Here is a 22880-nt window from a genome sequence, read left to right on the forward strand (position 1 = left end):
CTTAACTTTCCAGCAGTAAAATCACCAGGAGGTTCTGATATCTGACTGGCTGTGCAATGAGGCTGTTATGTCATGATGTAATGGGGGATGTCAGCCTTTGAAAACAGCGATGTTTGCTTTCAGTGCCTTTCTCTTTCTCTCTCTTTATGCATTCTCACATATTCCCTCACATCTCATCCTTTCTCTTTTCATCTATACATTCGCCTTTTCTGTTTCCCTACTCGGTGTCTAAGATGTGATGTTACAGCAGTGTTGCTGTATGTGGAGCAGCTTATTTGGAGTGTGTGTGAAAGTCCCGAGGCCTTGGTGCGCTCCAGTCCTTCTTCAGCTAATGCCATAATAGCGGGCAGACCAGGCTGGCTATACCAAATCCACAGCCTGTGTGAGCAACTCCTGACAGTCCTCGTCATTGTCACAGCACCCCTATCTTTGCTGTATAGGTTCGTACGCACAGTTTGTTTTTGTTATTCAACCTTAAGGTAAAGTGATGGGTAGGGAAACAAAAATCTTCTACTTTTCCTATGAAACTATTTAATAGCGGTAGTTACTTTCTGTAGCCTGTTATCTTGTGTCCTAATTGGATTTAGCCCCACACTTGACTTGGCATGAGTGGGCTGGCAACTGTAAAAAATTAAATAAAAAAATTCTATGCACACAGGAGGATGTGTTTCGTTTTATGATATGACTACCTGAAGAAGTATGACCACCAAACATAACATTTTCTTGTTAGTTGAAGATGTATTGTATAATTGTGATGTGTGCTCTCGATTCCTCCAGGATATTTACGATTAATCCTGCGAAAGAGTCCACACCACATCAGCCTGACAGCCCTGTTGTCCACTGGCTAAATGCTATCAACCCTGACCTCTTCACAGAGCAGGCCGTACGGTATGTAAAATACACTTAGCATACCATCCATCACCCATCATACAGTAGGTACACATTAGCATGTTCACTCACAACAAACTCACATACACGCATACTCTGGTATGCTATGCCATCACACACACCTCCACCCACTGTATAGTGTACAGTGCGTGTGCGTGTGCGTGTGCGTGTGCGTGTGTGTGTGTGTGTGTGTGTGTGTGTGTGTGTGTGTGTGAGAGAGAGAGTTACAGCTGCATACTGTATGTGCAGATACTGTATATAACCAGACTCACCCGCTGCTCAGGGCTTCAAGCTAGAGTTGCTGTGGTAATATAACACAGATGCAAGCTGGGACAGAAAAAAATAATAAATAAACTACCGTAGCCGCTGACACTGATTTTGTTTATGTTGATGGTTGCTGAGGGCTTTACACATGAGGCGTCAACAGAGTACACTGTGATGTGTGCGTGAATGTGTACATGCATTCATAAACGTGTACATGTGTGTCCAGTTACTGTTATGACCTCCAAGGTGCAGTCAATCACCCCCTCCCCCCCTCACCCTTGACTCCACCCTCCTCCCCTCTCATCTCCCTCACTGCCAGAGGTGATGTCATTGCGTGCTGATGGAGCACAAATCAAACTAACCCCCGCTGTCCCGCTCCTAAGTATTGGAGAGCTGAAATTAGTTTATTTTTATGACCTCTTTATTTCTTTGCTCCCACCTCCTGCCTGCATGCGAGGGCGCCAGGGGGCCTGCCAGTGGCCCCGGGCCAGATCCACAGGTCCTCATCCAGGACCCGTCCTCTGTGGCCAGATCTCTCCCCAGCCCATTAAAATAAAACCCATTGTTATGGTTATTAAATAAAACAATAATAAAATCACAAAGCGCATACATAAATCATCCAGCATTACAAGCTATAAAGAAAGCATCTGAAGTTTTTCTGGTCTTATGTGTGTTTCTGTATATGCACACATTCATGCCCTGCATTTCTCTTCTTGCCTTTGCTCGTGTGTGTGTGTGTGTGTGTGTGTGTGCGTGTGCGTGTCCGTGTCCGTGTGCGTGTGCGTGTGCGTGTGTGTGTGTCTTGGTTCTGTAAGCTGACCCTGCGCTGTAGCCTGGTAGATTTATCAGAGCAGTTAAAAGAGGATTTCTTCTGGATTTGCGGTCCAAGTGACATCATAAATTGCACTGTCAGATTGAGGCATAGTTTTCCTCAGTCAAGCAGCAGGGTGCACCCTGCTCTAGCTTTCTGGCTTAAGTAGAATGGTTAATTTCTGGGCAGATACCCTCCGTACTCCCTCCCACCTCCCCGCTCTTCAGACAAACTCTGTCCATTCCTTCCATTAGATTTTTATTGAGATGTATAAAGTAATATGCAGGCACATACATGTCAGCGTGCCCTCACACTTGCACACGTACATTACCACAAGCACAGGCTCTGAAGGGTGCTCATGCACACACACACACACACACACACACACACACACACACACAATTGCACGCACACACACCAAGGATACGGCTCATTACCCACAGCTGGCTGCAGCCTCTTGGTTATACAAAAGATGTAGGAGGGGGGTACTGCTGTATATTCATGTATTTGGCTGTCTCCCAAATGTTAATTTGGTTTTAGCTGGCCAAGATTAGAGCTAATTCCTTCCCGGTGCACACTATAAGTAAGTGAGAGTGAAGGCATTTGCAGACTAAGCTCATATCAGGAGTGAGTGACACTGAAGGAAGTTACCATTGTAGCATAAACACATATTTGCTCCCATAGTGTCATCCAAGACAACTACGATTTCAGTCTCTGTCTTTCACTTGTGAAGCTTTTTCTCTCCTTTGTTGTCTCTTGCTAAATGGACTGCTATCTGTACACTCACCTGACACTGCAGAACTGTCAACTTTGTTTTCCTTCTTTCGGCTCTCAGAGATGGCCTTATGGGCCAGGCGGCCTCTGCATGTCAGCTGAGGCTACTGACCTCTGACCCAGGACGCAATCCCAGGTTGCTACTGCGAATGCTGCTGTACAGAGATTGTCACCTGCCCAGAATACTCCTGGAAAACTCTCGTAAGTCAGTTTTTTTGTGTATAAAGATTGGTATGTTTTAATGGTTAAAGGGCACTGTGTGTGTGTGTGTGTGTGTGTGTGTGTGTGTGTGTGTGTGTGTGTGTGTGTGTGTGTGTGTGTTTGTGTGTGTGTGCTGTACATGCTTAGCTGGCAATCCTATAGCCACTGGCTTTCATTATTCTTTAATATTTCTATTTTTATAATACTGGACCTACCGAGTCGATCCCGCAGGGGCCGTGTGGGATGGTGTTTACCAGTGTCTTAATTATGGTGCTCTAAGATACTAAGTGAGTTATACAGACCTTAGATGAGCTCTATCCATTTTATGAAGTTATCATCAGCATCTTTGCCATCATCATCATTTTCACCTTGGTCACCATCATCACTAAATCAATAGAGAGCAGTAATAAACACTCAACAGGGCCAGGCTGAGCACACACTCTGACCTTTAAAGATTTTCCCTTCCTTCTTCTCCCCTCCACACCGGCAACAGTCTAACCTTTAAAGACTGTTGTGCACTCGCGCATTAATTCACATTATAGCGACCTCATTAATAACAACTCTCACTGTCTCGTTCTCTCGCTCGGTCTGAGTCTGGCTCAGAGGCTCTGCAATGCTTCTCCCCGCACGCTGCCGTAAATCAACGCTGGAAGCGCTGACTCTCGCGTGTTATCACGGTGACGGGCTAATTAACCAGGAAGCGGACAGACAGAATGAACAGCTTGACTGAACGCCTATACTCCCATAAGCCATTGCAGTTACCCATACATGCATATACTGGGGTGTTTCCTGGTGCTCTATTGATAATAATTGAAGTGTAACTTACTCATAGATAATAATACAGTGAGTCAAAAAACTACCTCAATTGGACTCAGTTCTAATTCAATTCAAGTTAATGGGCCACAAACATCTGCTGTTGGTATATTAGGACATTTGCAGTGCATTTTCTTTCTAATATAACTAACTGTTCAACAGTTGCACTGTGACACATTTTACAATACAGTATATCTGCCTCATCAAAGCTACCTAACTTCCTAGACAGCTACCAAACTAAATGGCCTACCCATTGTCTGACAATTTGAAAATGTAACTATTTGCAGAGAGGGATAACACCTCCTCCACACTTACAATAACAGTTTTTGCCTTTGCACAACTCCCACTAAATTTAGAAGATACACTTCTTCTGGCACACACACACACACACACACACACACACACACACACACACACACACACACACACACACACACACACACACACACACACACACACACACACACACACACACACACACACACACACGTGCTACGAACAAGCATGTCTGCATCCAATTACAGAGGTTTGCAGAGAGGGCCCTTGTGACTGGTTGACTGGTTGTCCGGAAGATAAACAGGTGTATGTATTGGCTATGTATCAAGGTTGGATTAGCTTAGAGATAGAGAGGGAGGGAAGAGAGTGAGAGCAAAATAGAAAAGGCAACAGAGAAATGGACACAGAAACAGAAACCCTTTAGAATTAGTGCGTGCTGCAGCAGTAGTGGAAACTCCACAGAGACAGCTCACTGTCATCAGTTTTTCTGAAGTCATCTACTGCTCCTTTATAGGACCATTATTTAAAAGGCACGTAGTTAACCTGCCATGCTCTCCAGCACCCCAAGTGGAAATGAATGTTAGTCACCCCTGTTTCCTTGGACCGTTACAGCCACAGCAGTGATATCCAGAACACTTTCTCCTTAAGGACCAATTACCAGACAGGGAGAGAACAAGATGCAGCCGTAACCCACATTATGCTGCCTAATGGACTGATTGTAGGTCAGGTTGGCTGACCACTTTTGAGCGTATGTGTTCAATGTGTTATTGTGAAAGAAAAGGAAAGAGACATAGAGGGACACTTAGAGACGGGGAGATAGAGGATATCAGTTCTCATCTGGACCTTGAGTGGTGGCAGTGCTTCCTATCTGCCTGTTATTAAGGTGGCTGATATTAGTGTCCCTGTAATGCAGCAGCTAATTTAGCCCTGTCATTTTAAAATAGTCCAGCATTAGTCAGAAGGAAGCCGCGCTGCCCGCCATCACTGTGCCCCCTCACTCATTGACTGCTGCATTGCATACACTCCCCTATTCAAATAGCTGTCATCTCCCACACAGTAGACTGACAGACCGCTGGATGTCTGCCACCTCTGGAGCAATGGGCCTTTCCTCAGCAACCCCTGTCAACTTAACACACACACCCACACACACCCACACACACACACACCCACACACACCCACACACTTGTAAGCGCACAAAACACATATATAGACATCCATATGGGTTACTCACGCACACACCTCCATCCTCAGCCCTGTGCTCAGACAGCAACCCCCACAAGGACACCCTGTCAAAACCTCTTCCTTTTCACTTCCTGTCTCCATGTGCTGTGGGGGCTTTGAAATCTGTTCCTTTTTCTGTTTTTTCTGGTCTGTTTTTTTTCTCTCCATCTAACACAGATGTGGGTTTTTCTTCCCCTTCTATTTCACAATGCCTTTTGTTCACCCTTTCTGTTAACATGTGTCAGGTTGGGCAGCCTTGACATTTTCCAATGTGTTTTTGTGCCAAGAAATCAAGATGCTGTTTCGTAGGATAGGGTTTTCTATCTTTCACTACCTAGCTCCATAAGGTTGATATTTTCTGAATCGTAATTCAAAAAACAGTCCGATTTTACACTCACCTACACACCCGAACTGAGTGTATGTGTGCATATGAGTAAGAGTCTTCATCTCTTTGTGGATCCTGTTCTTTGTGTGTGTGTTTCAAGTGTTCATAAATATCAAGGTTTCCTAAATTCATTGACGTTTTGATTGCCCACACATTTATTTGTTTTCTGCGAAGAACTGTCTCACTGACTCAGTCTGACTCTGTTTGTCTCAGATTTTTGCCAAGAGAGCTCCTTAGAAATGTCTACCGAGAGCTCCAAGGCAGGAGATGACTTCATAGTGGTATTGTTCAACCTCTTCAGTTGCCTGAATAGCGTTCCCAAGGCCTTGACTCAGTGCCTTCAACCATACCTGGAAAGGTCACACATATGGGAACATCTCTACACACTGGCAGGTATAGTAGAAACCAGCTGCTGCATAATGTTGTAGTTCAGAAATCCTTACTACAGACTACAGACTAACCCTAACCCTAGAAGCTGTATTGTATGTCATAGTACAGTGCTACACTACATTGTGTGCTTTAAAATCCACTGCTGGTTTCATGTTAATAGAAATGAAACACTTAAATGTTATCAAATAATACATTCATTAGTTTGGACAAAAAAAAGTTTTTGATGCAGGAGAGCAACTTTAATAATTGATTTATTTGTAGTTTCATAGCTCATTAGCTTAGGGCTATTTGGTTTATAGGGCAGGATACTGTACTGTTTATCTATTCTTTATTACAAAATGAAGGGATGATAAAATACTAGTCTGTGCCATTCTCATTTCACCTTAAATTGGGGAAAAAAAGATTGTTAAATCTATCACCGCCCAAGATATTGATATAGTTTCAAGCTTAGACAATGAATGTACGTAACTGATTGAGAGATTTAACCATATTTTCTCAAAATGTATTAGATACTGTATGTTTCTAAACACAAGAGTAAATCTGACCACAAAAAAAATATCTAATCTTTATTCTTAAGGGCCAGCCTAGTGTTGACATTTCACGTGAGCTAAGGCATGACTTGAATATGCTGTTACAGAGACTGCAATTACTCCCCAACTCTTCCTTTCTTCCCGCCTCTCTTTGGTACAAGCTTTGATACAGAGCTTAATCAGAACTCCTGTGGAGTATGGAGCCCTTTTTGTTGGTGATTTTGATATCCTGGGTGAGTGGTAATTATTGTAGCATAAATTAGGGTGATTGGAGAAGAGTATTTGGAGGGAGACAGAGCAAGGGAGGGGTCGACAGAGGGAAAGAACAAAAAGGAGAGAGAGAGAGAGAGATAGAGTGAGCCAGACAGAAATTCTCAAAGTCATCCAATCATCATTTATCCTCACAGGGTAATTAGTTTAATTATTGGACTGTGCCAAATCTTTATATTATAACTTTGGTTACAGGATACCCCCAGTGCCCCCATTTCTATTTAAACTGTTCACTGAGTTAACTTTCATAGATTACGTTGAGAATTTCACTATTTCTCCACCTACACCGATGTTTCATCACACTGTAGCAGGTTGTTTCGAATCAATACAGCAGTCAATACAGTAGCGGGCGGTATTAAGCCTGAGAAGCAAGTGACTTTGAAAAATAGGTCTAGGTCTCACCTGCCACAAAGTGCTTCTCCTTCCAAAAGCTATATCATTTTCTGTTCCGCTCTCCTCTTTTTCTATGGGTCTGAGGTCACACATTTGTTAGGCGTCCCTGGAGATTTCAGTGCACTTCCAGTGCCGTCACAGCACTATATCTCTCTGTTGTAGCCTTTGGTTTTACAGCCGACGCTGTAGGAAGTTTATGGGTGCCATACAACTTCATGCTGTAGCTGCTCTGCTATCAATATGAGCGGGATATGAAAGGGCAGAGCGACGGAATACATAGTGCACCTGGAGAAGGTAGTAAGATTTCTACTGTCGGGCCACCTGGGTTTGATCAAGAACATCTGAATTTAACTTGACATTACTCGCTTTTAGTGTAGATATTTCAACAGAATGCCTTAGCACTAAGTGGATGTGCAAGCTATTCATGTCTCTGTATTTTCCCATTGTTTGAAAAGTGGAGTCGTATGTGATACAGACTGATTAAAGGGACTATTGCGTGTAACCCACTCTAATTTGGTAGCATTCATAAAATGTCATCTACCCTTTATTTTTATGTCAATAATATGGCATGTCTGCGGGTCTTTGACAAGTTTACAAGTCCAAACCTTTTCTGATTTAAGGCCTAGTGTAGTGATAAAACTGTATTTTAATAGAATAGTATTAAATGTTCCTACATGCAGTTGGAGGCCTTCATTTTTTTTTATTGTGCTCTGAGAGACTTCTTTGTACTGCATGTACTGCATTACTTTTAAAATAATTAAAAACAGAGTTTTCCATACATCCATACATGCATCATGTCTGCTTATTAAATTCAACTGGACATCATTATCTTTACCAGTTGATTTCTAATCATTCTGTAAAGCAACTAGTCAGTCCGTCAAATAGTGGTCTCAAAAATGTCTAGAAATGTGACGGCACTTATACCAATGCAGTACAATAGACAAAAACTCTACTGCATCACACTGAAGTTAGTTCACTTGGTAGAGCAGAGATTTGCCATGCCAAAGTTGTAACTCTAAGTGAGTCAATTTAATTCTGGCGTTTTGTATCCTGTCATCTGGGTTTCTTCTTTTTCGCTGGCTTCAGTCCATTGGTGACCTAAAATGTGTGCGTATTCATGTAAAGCTCAGCTTAATGCTTTTATTTTTTCAATTTCAGTCCTAACAATCAATGATAGATACAATTGGAAAGGTCTTGAGTCTTCAATTTGATATTCTTTCAGACACCCTTCTTTACCTTATGCAATCGTCTACCATTTTTGTCAGACACAACAAGGGCTGTACCTGCAGTGGTCAGCTGTGTCCGGGCGATAGTCACCAAGGCTACCAACAGCCTCCTGATACACCTGGTCTCCATGGCGATGGGTTGGCAGGCCACAGAGGAGCCCAGTAGAGCCTCGTTCAAGCAGAATGTACCAGAGAGCGTCATGGCTAAAATACCCAAGGAGTGGAACTACACACCTCTGGAAGCACGGGGAAAGGAGACCAAGAGTACGCACAGACTGGGTGACACATTTTCATGTGAGCTATAAGACATTTTAGGGGTTGTTTTCTAAAACAAAAAAACATTTCTTTCTCTTTGCAGCTGCCATATCCATAACTATTCAAGCCTTGTCCTTCATTTTCACCAACCTGCCTTTGGCCGTAGCATCCGTGCCTCTCCCCATCCGCTTCCTCTTCCAAGTGGCAGAGAAGCACCTCTCCCAGCATGCCCGGCAGCTGCGCTTAATGGGCCTGTTACTCTGGGCCCTGTTAGGCTGTCTGATCCAGGGCCTGGAGGACCCAGACACACTGGAACAGATCAGTGGTCTGGCCCTGGACTGTGGGGCAAAGGAACCCCTTGTCCTGCTGGCTGAGTGCCTGCAGGCCACCATGGGCATTCAACAGAAGGTAAGGGCTAAGGTTAATGTAATAACAATAATAACAATACAATCAATAATAATAGGAAGTTTGTTTACAATGTATAGTAAGGTAGCTGAAACTATATACTGTACTTTACGTTTAAAAACCCTGATACCATCATTTCATGATATTGATGGTTGATTTAACGTGTGTCAACAAATCATCTGACTTTTACTCCTTTACCTTAATGGTCTGCTGTTTGTCCGACAGGGTGTTCCAAAACCCACGGTGCACAAAGTGCTGCAGGCTCTGGAGGAAAAAAGACCCAAGTGGACAAACGTGCAGTTGCAGAAGGCACGCAAGCTCTGCTCAGACAGGTGAGAGATCAACTGCAGGGATTTAGCGAGAGGTTAAGGTCAGAATGGTATTGATGTAGTTTACTATATTACAGTTTTCATGCATTCAGAAAAAGGCTATATATATATGCGTTGGTCGTCGTTAGTCTCAATTAGTATTGATTATTCGTGTGCACCTTCAACAAAAAAATGAGGTATCATTTTATTCAAATCGTTTTGATCGTAAAAACAGCTTTTTATGAAATGAATTTCCCACTACGTAATTTTAGTGATTTATCAATAGTAAGATGGAAGGTGAGGGCTGATAGTCTGATGAAGGAGGCGGTTCAAACTGACTGATGGTGTATTCAGCTACTTGCCATTGAATATAGATGCTGAATAAAACAATGAAAAAGAATGCAGCTTAGAAATGCTTTTTTTTTTAATTGAGCATTCAAATTCTGATGTATCGTATCATTGAGATCATTTTTCATTGAATGAGTAAGATCAATGAATCACAGATGTGTTTGTTGTGGAAAATGATGGACATGGTGTCTGACTGAGTGGACTGCAGGCTGGAGTGATGGGAAAACAGCTTTCACTTTGGTTCGGATCTCTGACCTTTGGCGCGTCGCAGCTCGTTCCCAGAAACTGCGCCTCTGCTCGCTCACTTCATCATAACAAACTCTGGATGCATCCATCCTCATAAAAAAGTGATTCAGCGCCGTGACACAACATGTACAATTAAAAAAAGAAGACAAATTAAATAAATAAAAAACACTAAGTAGATTATGGCCAGTTCTAGGAAATGCTGTATGTTTCAGTGACAGGAACAGGGGACGAGATAGGGGGAGGAAAAAGAAAGAAGAAGAGACAGGGAGGTGGAGGGGTGGGGAGGGGGATGAGTGGAAAAGTGAAAGAAGAGTGATTATGTATCACCTGTCGGAGGCATTCAGTGGGATCATTACTATTCATTAAACTAACCTTCACAGGGAAGTGACGCCTGGCTTGTAAACAATCAGAATACAGTGTCAGAAAGAGAGCGAGAGAGCGGTGTAATAACTCCAAAAACAACTGGCGCTCCACTCACTGGCATCTCACACATGCACCTACTCACGCACGCATACACGCGCACACACACACACACACACACACACACACACACACACACACACACACACACACACACACACACACACACACACACACATAAAGTAAACCCTTTGACAAAGAACATTTGCCCCTTGCGAGCCCTCCCACCTCTGTTCCCTCATCCCACTTTCCCTCCTTCCTTTCCCAACTGCAGCCCCCCTCCCCACGCCACCCACCTTGTCTTTGCAAAGTAATTTGTAGAGGAGAAGATTATTGTTCTCCATCATGGTGACCCTGGCTGGGCTGACGGGATGCATACACAGATGAAGATGAATGCAGTTATTCCTTGGCGGAGGTCTGCCTCTTTCAGGGCACATTGGCCCTAATGACATGATTGATAGGCTGTCCCAAATCCGGAGGGGCCCTCATTAATCACCCCGCTGACTGAATCCAATCATCTGCTTCACCTGCACAGTGATGGACAGGAAAGGATACAGTGCAGGTGCTGACACGGATGCACAGCCACCATCGCCGACAACACCATCGCCGGGCCGCCAGGCAAAAGAATGAAGGGATGTACATGGACGAGAGGGGACTCCTCTTCCTTTGCCACTCTCAATGTCAAGCAGCCAATGGCTGGCTGACAGGCGACACCGTTTCTGCCACCTTATAATTACAAAGGGGAAGAGAAAGAGGAAGAGAGAGGGAGAGAGAGAGGGAGAGGGAGAGAGAACAATGACAGGAAGTGTATGTGAAGGAGAAGGTTTGATGGACGGTAGTGTGATATCCATCCATACAGGAAGGGCAGGAAAATGATGCAGGCGTCTGCCAGGGGTTGGGGACTGTACATGCATGAGGACCTTGACACACAATTACATACACACACATACATGCCTAGGAACACACACACCAATCACTTTTAGTGCACCAGCATCCTTCGGTCAAAATTCCCCTATGTATCTCATGAATGGTAATGACAACAGTGAGAATTATTTTGTTATCCAACCCTCAATAATAATTTGTCTGCATTTCTCACCTGCGTTAGCCTTGACCGGGCTGGTATTCAGTTTAGTGGAGCAAAGAGATATTTATTTCCTTGCCAAGTATTGCATTTTGTGTTCCTTTGCCCTCTGGAGTAAATTATTTCTCTAAAAACAAACAAAAAGAATCCTTAATTAAACTCAGGAGTCGTGTTTCAGGTAATCTTCTTGTGTATAGCAAATTCCAAATTTTACCCCAAATTCTTTGCTAAAGTAGAAAATCCTTTCTCAGCCAGAGGTGATATAGAGATACGAGCTGACACTTTCCCTCTTTCTGTTTCCTCTCCTTTCTCTTTGCCCCACTCTGTGTTATTCTGTCTTTGTGTTTACTCTTCCATCTCCTCCTTTTCCTATCTCTGTTTCTCTCTCAGTGTATTTGAGCGAGGAAAGGAAAGCGGAGTCGCTGCGGCTGAACTGACTGAGCAGAAAATAGGCCTGATGCTGCTGGAGGTCTGCCACAAAGCAGGTGGCAGCGACTACCTGAGGCAGATCTATCACATCATCCAAGGCAATGAGGTAGGGAAGCACTCCCTCTCCCCAGCAATTAGGTGGCTGCTGGCCTGAGGCCGCAGGCTGTTCAGGAGGGGGAGACGGAGGGTGTGTGTGTGTGTGAAGTCTGCTTGTTCTGATCTTCTGTTGTTCAGGTGACCTCCAGGGTGCAAACCTACAGTGATTTCCTGTGTTATACGCTCACCACATGTAGAGGAGAGGGAGCCACATGGAGTTACCACATTCAGTATACAGCAGGACTCTCTGAGTGAGAAAGAGCAGTGGCTCCTTTTTTCTTCTTTTTTTCTTCTTCTCAAGTAGAAGTTGTTTGAGCTAAAGTCACTTAAGAGGAAAAAAAAAGGTTTAACAGAATGAAAAGTAGAAGTTCTCTAAAAAGTGTCCTTGTTAAAGGTACTCTAAGCGATGTCACGCGTTTTTTAGGCTACAACATTTTTTGTCACATACAGAAAACATCTCCTCACTATCCGCGACCTGCAGGTCCCCTGAACACACTGTAAAAAACAAATGCCTGGGGTCCACACACGCCAACAAAAACAAAGTGGTCCAACCTGGACCATGCGAACATACACAAACCGTGTTCCAGTGTTCAGCCAATAACGGACAAGAAGGGTGTGTGTGTGTGTGTGTGTGTGTGTGTTAATAATGTCTCTTGTTGAGACATTAATTCAACAAGAAGTAATGTCACCCAACATCGCTTAGAGCACCTTTAATTAGAGTATATATATATATATATATATATATATATATATATATATATATATATATATATATATATATATATATATATATATAAATATAGAGTTTAGTGATATGTACCCTTAAGTACACAGTTGGTAAAAACAAGTGCTTTAAAGTGACTCCTGGAAAATAAGTAAAAAGTACATTGAAAGTGTTATGTGCAGAAACTCAAGTTGTTTTGACTGGTTCCGTAACACCTCTGCAGGTAGGCCTGTCGGCATTTCTTCTTTAGTAAAAATCACACTGCAACATCCTCCACCTACAGCACACTACATTTATATCCATAAACCGCCTCTTGCTACTGAATATCACAAAGGCACCAACATATGCTACTCTGTACACTGCGTCCCATGATCCTATGGACTACTGTATATTCTTACTACAATGGCTCTTTCAATGGGAAAGATTATTAAGTATTGGATGAGGCTGACAAAATTCCATTAAAAGACCAAAACCAACAGTGTATAAGTCCGTTTCTCCTGATGACATACAATTTTTGAAAAGGGGGATGAATATTTACTTAAATTTTTAGGAAAGGATGAATCAGTTTTTTTAAACAGCTGGACACCGTAATGGTTTAGCCTGGAAATCCAGACCCAAATCTGAAAGATTAAGGGTCTGGCTATGAGTAATGAAAATGGCCCAACTTGAGGGGCGGCACCAAGCATGCATTTGAAAATATCACTGCATGCAATTGGATAACACTACGACCAATGTTTACTGACTGATTCCGGACTTCGACGTCGCAGCGCTGTCGTCATCTGTTTAGCTCGCCTCTGGCCCGCCCATATCAGATACACCGATGTGATTGGTGCAGCTCGGCTCCAAGGGCGTAGTTAATGAGCATCATTACTCATTGCCAGAGTGACTCACTGAGCAAATTCAAATTGTGCTCTCGCGAGAGCTCTGGATTTTCAGGGTAGTATTGGTTAGCAAATATAACTTAAACGGGTAAATTGTGTCTTTGTTTTGGACCATTTTCAGCTGCAGATTTGGTGCTCTACTGTTTATGGCAGCAGGATGTGAATGTGGGATGAATTACAAAATAAACTACAATGCCCGTGTTCATTTAAAAAAAGGGGCATGTCACCCAATGCAACAGCATGGCTCACTGATATGCGTAGGAATAAACTATATCAGGCTTTGGCTACGCAGATAATTCTTGTTAGTGGGATTAATTACGGTAATTGTTGGTTTTGGCCTTTTCAATTCCGATGAAATGTGTTGATAAGAAATATATAGATTATCACTAGACATATCCTTTAAGTAGCATACAGATGAATTATCTTTAAAGGAATACAAAATGCATTCCAGAAGAAAAAATAATACAGTGTGAAAAATCCTTGAATACTTGATCAACTAATAGTGGAGGAGCCTTTAATGATCATCATAGCATAACATATATAGGTATAGGTGCGGTAATAGAGTAGAAGCTACACTTGGTTGGTGCTCATGTGATCCTCACAGACATGGTCCTCCTATAGACTATTAGGGGGCAGCGTGGAATAACACAAACATAAGCACCATATACATTATGCTGCTGTTGATGGAATCCGTGAAGAGCTATAACTCTGCGTAGCAATTTAATAGAATGTGCATGGGATTCCCAAGTAGGCTCTGAGTTACCCTCCTGCCAGCTAGAGCATTTCTACGCACCCAAGGTTGAGGCGAGAACACTGAGGTCAGGGACAGACTGGGCTGGTGGTGAGGCGGTGGGATAGGTGGATCAGAGGCCATGTCTAGCTGACGGATGGGAATATAGTGAATTCACACCATGATGCCCACACACACACACACACACACACACACACACACACACACACACACACACACACACACACACACAGAGACATACACAACGTCATTTATTTATACTGTAGAGCTTGCAAGACACCTGTACTAAGCAACCACAGCAAAGGTTACAGAAACAAAAGTAGAACATGTACTGGTGTCCTGAAAACCCTTCCCTGTCTCTACATCTACACACATTATCTATGTGCCGTATGTTCTGTGTTTTCATGAATCTGTTTTTGAACAGCTCTTATTCATTATATTTTTGTAAGGCTGATTAATTAGGAAATATGTGGATGGAGATCATTCTGCCCATTACTATGCTCATCTGGAAAAAGTGCTTTTGTTGTGTCAGTCAAACCGGACGTCATTGAAATGCAAACTTTTAGAAGTGCATTATCATTATCACAAGTGAAAAATGAAATGAATATTGCAGCAGTAATTTTTTTCTCTCCAAATGTCAGTATGCTGAATGTCTTTAAGTATGCACTGCTGCTCTTTCAGTTTGAGGAAGTTTAGTTTTTCGTGAAAATACCTTTTTGGCCTCTCTCTTTGGTCTTAGTTAGTAAGGCTTTTTCTTAACAGAATATATTTATGTATCTTTCAACCTTCGTGCTCTCTGTCTGTCTTGTGTTTTTACCCTCTCTTTCCCCTTCTGTCTTGGATACAGGAACTATTGATGTTTAAACTAAGTCAAAGCAATAACTCGCCCAATAATCCTCCTCACTTGGTGAACTTTGACCTCGGCTCTGATAGTCATGCGGACACTGCCGGTTTCAACCCTCTCCAACAGTTTGACCACATTGGCAAGAAGAAGCTGGACCAGGTTTGTCAAGAAGCATTTACAGTGTTCTCATCACAGTTTATTTTGATAGCAAATCATGTATTAATTATTTATTATTAGCTCTGTGAAATATCTATGATAATGAAGTGATTATTGGAGCTTCTTCATGTCTTTAGACTCTGTACTGTGTGGGTGTACTTGTGATGTGCAGGGCGGTGTCGTTTTAACTTCCTCCCAAGGCCAGAAGCTTAATGTTGAAGGTTAGCAGCAGTTTGAGTCTCTAGTGAACTCGATACTGTGGCAATCTCTGAAGTTGTCAGGTCTTTCTGGGGCTCGGCTTTCCTATTCTCCATAGGTCGCTGCCTTTTCCAAGCAGGAAGAAAAGAACACTGAAAAGGTGAAAAGATGAGAGAAGTTTTTTTTTTCATAAAAGAATGAGTAATGTTGAAGGAGAGTGCAGTCTTAAAGTGCACTTCTTTGGGGCTTTGAACCGTATACCCTTTTACCCCCAAACTTATCCCCAGGAGTGCTACCGTGATGTTCAGTTAATTGTTAGATTTTCTTCTACATAAAGGGGATACGTTGGCTACAGGTAGTTTTAGCTCAGAGTTGTAGAGTAGAGTAGAGTTGTCAGCTTCCCCCTCCCTCATTTCCCTCCCCGACTATCAAGGGAAATAGCGCTGATATCACACAAAACAATCAACAAAAGCTAGTATTTCCTCAAGACAGACTTTTGTGTGTCTTTTTACTTTTTAAATGGATTAGATGTATTTATACACACATTACATCCCTTGCAATGTAGCTGTGTTGCCGCTATTGTTTTTTTCAAGAACAGACACATTTTAATCCTAAGACTTGGCCTGTTTTCGGCTTATCACAGGAGGCTGCATAGCTTTGCATAGAAACACCCTATTAAGAGAATGATTAAAATGCCTTCTCTGCTTCAGGTGCCTGTGTTGTTTGTCAAATAAAATGGAGGGTGGAGGGGGGGGGGAGTTACATCCATCAATCACCTATGAGAAAGGAGCAGAGGGGGTATGGATGGATGGAGAGAACGAGTGGAGTTCTCCTCCTTTTGTCAATAAAACTCAGCCTGGAGTTAAGAGTGACATTTTGGCAATCAAAGCAATCTGATTTTTATTTGCTTTCCCAATATGGTGCTAGTGCCAAGTGTGTGTGTGTGTGTGTGTGTGTGTGTGTTTACGAAAAAGAGAGAGCGAGAAAGAGCAAGAGATGGAGAGAGAGAGAGAGAGAGAGAGAAGGAGGGGGGTTGGCGGGGTGCCATTGAAGATGGTAAGAAAAAGAGCAGAGCAGTCGCAAGAGTAACGACTCCCTCCCAAAATTGATTTATCTTTCTATAAATGATGGCTACATCCCCCCAAATGGATTTATAAATTAATTGCTGTCTTATTGGAATAAAAACCTTCTTGTGCGGACATGATTGATCGCCTGGTGTCTGTAGCCTGTGCTGGGGACCCCCCTCCTCCTTTGTTAGTGGGTCCCAGCTGGAGCGGTAATGCACTGATGGTATTAACCCTGATTAATAACTAACAATACGCTATCCTCATACATCAACAGAGTGCAGTGGTGGACTGGGCATGGGACTGGCCGAGGCTGCTGCCAGCCTATCGGGGCATGAGTCAGGTCACCTTCAAAACTCTGCTGGCCAACAGGTAAAACACTACTTTCACTTGTTACATTTACACGTGTTGCGTTTGCAGCGGTGTGTGCACGCACGCAAACGCAAGTGTGAGTGAGTTTTCCTGTTGCTTTATTATGATCCTCACAGGTGTTTTTGTTTTTGAGCAGTCTTTTCATGAAATAAAAGCCCCGCTCCACAGAGGCTTGAGCTGCATCAGTCGCACTTTTACCTGCACAAAATGAGCTGTTCACTTGAGACTCCGGAGGCAAGTTTCCCTTCCCTTTTTGACTTAGCTTCGGCATAAGCTCCAGTCACTGGGGATCGTATAGCCTAGCTGCTCTTCATCAGAGGTTCAAACGTCCGCTTTGTTCAAAGGCCAAGGGCTCCTGTGGCTTCCACAATGGAGGCTGAGCTATGCAAAGAACTCTTTGGAAAAGGATATGGGAGTGCTATAATATGATGTGTGTGTTGAATCATGGGATACTATTTTTGTTAATGCACATGGACAAAATGTTTGCAGATTTTGGTAATTGAGGTATGCCTGCTGTTCTGGTACTTTTCAGGCCTTGAAATTTACCAGAAACGTTGTTGGAGATGGAAAGCGAGTGGCTAGCTCAGATCTTAGTGTCACCTAATTGAAGAGTTTTTTTCGCTCAAGTCCACCACTCTCGTCCCATCCTCCCCTCCCCCCTCCTCTCCTGTTCTGCTCTGCAATGGGCATACATATTTATGCAGGTATGTGACACATATTAGATGGCAATACTTCAGGCTGTTCCCAGTTCTCCATTCGCAGCTGTCACGCTGCCAGCTATCAGGGAGCCATGGGGCTACTGCACCTTGTCTCCACGCCTACGCCCAATCCATTCTAAATCACCGCCATTGTAACACACACACACCTTTCTAACAAAGGGCAAGCTCTGCATCTGCCAAGGACACAGGTCTAATAAGGGTGAAGTACGCAGCTCTATGCTGTGACGAGCTTTGTCGCTTTCATGCCTCTAGCCCCCCCCCCACACACACACACACACACACACACACACACACACACACACACACATATACACACTACATTATTCCTCCCCTTATATGCTGCTTTGTTGCATGTTAAAACAGATACTGTCATTGCTTGACTGAGCCAAATTAGTGTTGGGACATACATGAATTACGTGGATATGAAGTCAGATAGGAGGAGAGAGAGAAAAAAGAGGAGATTGGATGCAATTTGTGATTGTGAGTGACACAGAGAGAGAGAGAGAGAGAGAGAGAGAGAGAGAGAGAGAGAGAGCTGTCAACACTGACAAGGCACCAAAAACTATGATGAAGGATGGGAGTGGGAGGGGGTAAAGGTTATATAATTCACCCTAATCTCACAGTATCAAAGTGTCTGAGATTCTGCCATTTGCCTCATTAGCCTCTCTTTGTTGGGCCAGAAGAGCAGATTTCATGGAGGATTTGGAGAATGGCTTTGGTTCTGCCTGAGACTCTCGCACAGAGCAGGAAGTTAGTTTCACGGCTGGCGACATGTAAGCTGTCAAAGTTTTCCTCAGATCCATCTTGGACTCAAAAAATATCTCTCAAGCTGTAGAAGACCATTCACGGGATAAGCGCACTGATGTCGGATCCACTGATCCATTTGTTAGTGCAGATAAGGATAATGCTTTCTGCATAACCGCAGACCGAAGTGCCCTCGGCTGTTTTCACAGAGGCTTTGCAACAATTACTCTTTTACTCCCTCCAGTTGTTGGATAAACCAGAGGATACAATCTTACACACTTGATAATGTAAATAGTAATAACACGGTCTCCTAGTGTATGGAAACACCTATCACTGTGACCTTGTGATGTTCTGTATTTTCTGTCTTGTGAGTTTTAGTCTCCTTGAATGACTTCCCTTTTCTGTACACAGCCAATTTGTTTTTTTTCCGCTCCCTTGACTGTGAGTTAGCAGTGTGGCCCATTGGCCTCCTATATATTGTTACAGTGGCAGGACAGTTATTGTGCCCAGGGTTTATATCACATTCTAATGGAGCAAGGCTATGAGTTAAGGGCGGTAGGCTTTTACACCAGGGCTGTTAAATCACTGTTCAGATGACTTCATTAGCAGAGCAGGACACATGCTGAGACACTTGCGCCTATACACACACAAACACCCACACACACATACAATTTCACCCTGCTACCTTGACGGTGTAGCTAGACAGGAGGGATTTATACAAGTGTGTGTGTCCTTCTTTGTCACCTGTCACTTTAGCTCCCTCAGTGCGATGGCTCATCCATCATCTGCAGATTGAGCTTTTCAGCAGAAACCAGACTGATTAATACTACCCCAGGACCCCCAGGGTTGACTGGCTGACCTGGCTTCCTGGCAAGCTGGAAGTTTGAATGGAAAGATGGATGATTTGTGGATGGGCTAACTTTTTAACCTGCTTATTTGCTGGCTAATTGGCTGACTAACTGGTGGACTGCTTTGGTTACTGACTGGTTGGTGCAATGGATGTAAAAAGGCAGTTTAGGTGGATTCATGACAAGCTGAAAGGTGTTTTAACTGAATGGCTAGAAGTTTGACTCGATAGAATGGCGGTTTTCAAAAATTCATTCATGGATAGATGATGGACTGACTGACTGACTGACTGACTGCTGAAAGGATAGCTGGTTGACTGAAAGCCAGACTCAGGCTCCCAGAATCTGTAATTGCAATCTTTTATTCCTTACAAATTTCCATAGAAATCTATCTATAAATTGCAGGAACATCTTTCTGTGTGTGGGTGTGTGGGTGTGTGTGGGTGTTATGCGCATAGCTCTCAAACTTGACAGGTTTCTTGCTACGGGCACAAATAAGTGCAGTGCAAAGTTTGACGTTGTTTGGATTAGAAATGCAAAAGATATCGTTAAATATATAGGTAAAAGAAGCACACATTGGCTTTTGCCGCTCTAACCACTGGCCACTCCCCCTCTCACACTGCACACACACTGACTGAGCGCTTAACCTGTTTGAGTCGTGACTCACTCAGATCTTTCACCCGACTCTTTAAATTAACTCATGAGTCGCTCATACTACACGAGACATCTCTCTCTCTCTCTCTCTCTCTCTCTCTTTTTTTTCTCTGCTCTCTACTTGACACACACACACACACACACACACAGGTTCTGGTGGTTGATGAACGCAGATATGTGCTGTTTAGCGCTCATAACGGGCCGGGTGGGTAGCGCACTGCCATGAGTCCATGACGCTGATGTCTGATTACTCCACATTTTCATTGTGATATTTTGTGATTACATTCTGAATCTGCAACGTTCTCTGTCAGGTATGTCAGGTTTGTAGTAGGGTATACAGGGGAGTTGCATTTGAAGTGGTTTGGGGTCCTTCTGTAAGTAATTTTGGGGTAGGCTTCAATTTGGTTTTGATGAATTCTACAAGCAGCAATACCACAGGCCAAGCAATCGGCCGTTCCAAACAGGCACATTTTCAACGGGCACTGCACTAGTACTTTTAATTGTCATTTTTGCTTCGGGTTTTCTGTTGTCCTTGCCTCTTACACATTTGTATTTATAACCACATCTAAATTACTTTAACACCATCTTTCTAACATGAAATCATGTCAGCCAATACACTATTAATACTTTTGTACAGTTGACTTATGAAAGAGGCATACTGCAGAAATACCCCATCATACAGTATTCAATAATCAAAGTCCATGGGCAGACCTCAATAGGACTACAGGACAGCTTTGTATTAACCATCCTGATGCATATTCACTCAGTTCCTTATTGGTATTAGCAGCAAGGTTCTTTTATGAAATGCCAAAGTCAATTACATTACTTACTCAGGTTAAATATGTGCTTGATGTTTCACCTTGAAGAAATTGCGCACCAAGGGTTTTGTGTTAATTGACATGATCTACAGATTGAATAGTATCCACATTGCCTCACCTTTTGACTTCAAAATATAAGCCGTCATTTGTTGTAAAAGCATGGAGTCAAAGTGCAAAGTGATTCAACTGATACAGAATAGTTTCTCTTCAACTAGGGATCTATGGATAACTCATCTGTTTGGTCCTTGGTTACCCTTTGAAATCCTCTATTCTTTGGGCAACACTTGTCTTTCTGTCACAGCATACTTTTCTACAGAGCAGTGAAAAGCAACATAACCCCTATGTAGGTTGTAATTGACTGCAGCAATGCTGGCCTTCTTATTTTAACTCTCATTGTGTTACAAGGACTTCATAAACCGTAGTCTTTTCTGTCATTTGTCTTTTCCAATGCAAGGAAAATGAAGCAAATCTCTGAGAAAAGTATGGAGTATTGCCACAGACGAAAACTGTCATCTGCCAAGGTGACTTTTTGAGACACCTTCCTTGTTTCCGTATGTCAGAAAAGGTCCTCTGACCTGGTTGATAAGGGGTAGCCGAGTATGAGAGATGAAGCTTGATGTGTCACAGGGCGGCTCCTCCACTCCATCATAAGGATCTAATATCATCCAAGGACATTCATGCTTACATCTAAAACGCTGGTCCATTGCTCCAGGTACCGTTTCCTAAAATCATGGGACAACAGACTTCAGACATTGGCCAGTAAACAGTGAATGATTGGCCAACAGTTAAAGCTACATTGTGTAAGAATTTCTCCCTTCTAGCAGTTAAATTGTATATGACAACCAACTGAATATTACTTTCTAGCCCCCCCCCCCCATTCCGAGCGTGTGGCTGAACGCGAAATTAGCGATGACTTCGTCCGTGAGTGTTCCTTCCAGTGTGATAATAGTTTTACGTTATTTTGGTACCATTTCATTGTTAACATCAGCTATCAGGTTCCCAAACATATGCAAGCTAATGTTAGTAAAGTATCAGCACTACCGTTATTCTGTATATTGTACGAGATTAATAGTTTAAGGCAATGTTTACAGCAACGGAGGTTTGTGTTTTTAATATATTTCTCTGTGCAGTATGAACGATGTCAATGAAACTGAAATTAGCTCTTAGTATCTCCATCATTTACACGCAGCTGTTCTAGCTGTAGCTAGTCTGTGTTACAACTGCATGATGTGAGTTGTCTGCCAGGGAAATCACGACACATGTGATTACATTTATCCTACAAGGTAGAAAATCCTTTTTCATCATTGACGCGAGGAAAAGTGTCCTAGACGTCGTTCTAGCGTTATGTACAACCATGCTATTAGTTAGCCAAGCAACTATAAAACCTTGAATTTACACAAATAGGCAGAATTACTTGTCGAGAAGAAAGCAGGCAACTCCAGTGTTTTTAAAATCCTTGCTCCTTATGAGCTCTTTCCATCTTGGAAAAGCCACTCCAATATTAACTTTGGTTTTGTTGCTTTGCCTGTCGCGTTGTCATTTTAATTCTCTTTTTAACTTCCTTGGCGTCTCCGTTACAGAATAGGCGCAATCCTCCATTTTCAACAGGCTTTCAAATCTGCCGGCAGTCGCTAGTAATCTTCTCCCCCTCCCTGACATTCGTCACAGTCAGTGCCACTGAGTGAAAAGCGCGAAAGGCGGAGGTATGTCCCTCTTTGGCTAATGTATTTTAAAGATTGAGGTGCAACATGGCGGCCGTCTTTCCAGCGAGTCGCTCGTATGTATTCTGAATGATTCTGAGCACATATTTGTGAGAGAACAAAGTTTTTTTTTGCTAAGAATCAACTCGAAAAATTACACAATGGAGCTTTAAGTTAAAGTTAGATATGCTGTGGCTTGTGCTAGTTTTACAGCTAACGTTCAGAGTAAGCACTTGTCCTCACGATTTTATTTCACACATTGACAGTAAGAGAGTACTAGCAGCATTGACCCATAGATTTGGTAGCTTAAGCTACACTGTAACTACTGAACACTAAAGCATTTCCACTACATTGTCTCATTGTTGCTGTTACCCCTCAG

The 22880-nt window shown here is 42.9% G+C and overlaps 1 protein-coding gene across 1 annotated transcript in view; it reads left to right on the forward strand.

Moving 5' to 3' along the window:
* The window catches only part of kiaa0825 (KIAA0825 ortholog), a 127169-nt gene that overhangs the window by 37340 nt on the left and 66949 nt on the right, over positions 1-22880 (forward strand). The window contains exons 13-22 of the mRNA XM_039802830.1: positions 234-440; positions 778-888; positions 2799-2938; positions 5848-6027; positions 8483-8707; positions 8802-9106; positions 9329-9435; positions 11897-12041; positions 15235-15390; positions 16927-17021. Coding sequence (XP_039658764.1) covers positions 234-440; positions 778-888; positions 2799-2938; positions 5848-6027; positions 8483-8707; positions 8802-9106; positions 9329-9435; positions 11897-12041; positions 15235-15390; positions 16927-17021 — 1671 coding nt within the window. The remainder of the gene's footprint in view (positions 1-233; positions 441-777; positions 889-2798; positions 2939-5847; positions 6028-8482; positions 8708-8801; positions 9107-9328; positions 9436-11896; positions 12042-15234; positions 15391-16926; positions 17022-22880) is intronic.

This window comes from Perca fluviatilis, chromosome 6 (genome assembly GCF_010015445.1).
Source record: "Perca fluviatilis chromosome 6, GENO_Pfluv_1.0, whole genome shotgun sequence".
NCBI classification, from domain to species: Eukaryota; Metazoa; Chordata; class Actinopteri; order Perciformes; family Percidae; genus Perca; species Perca fluviatilis.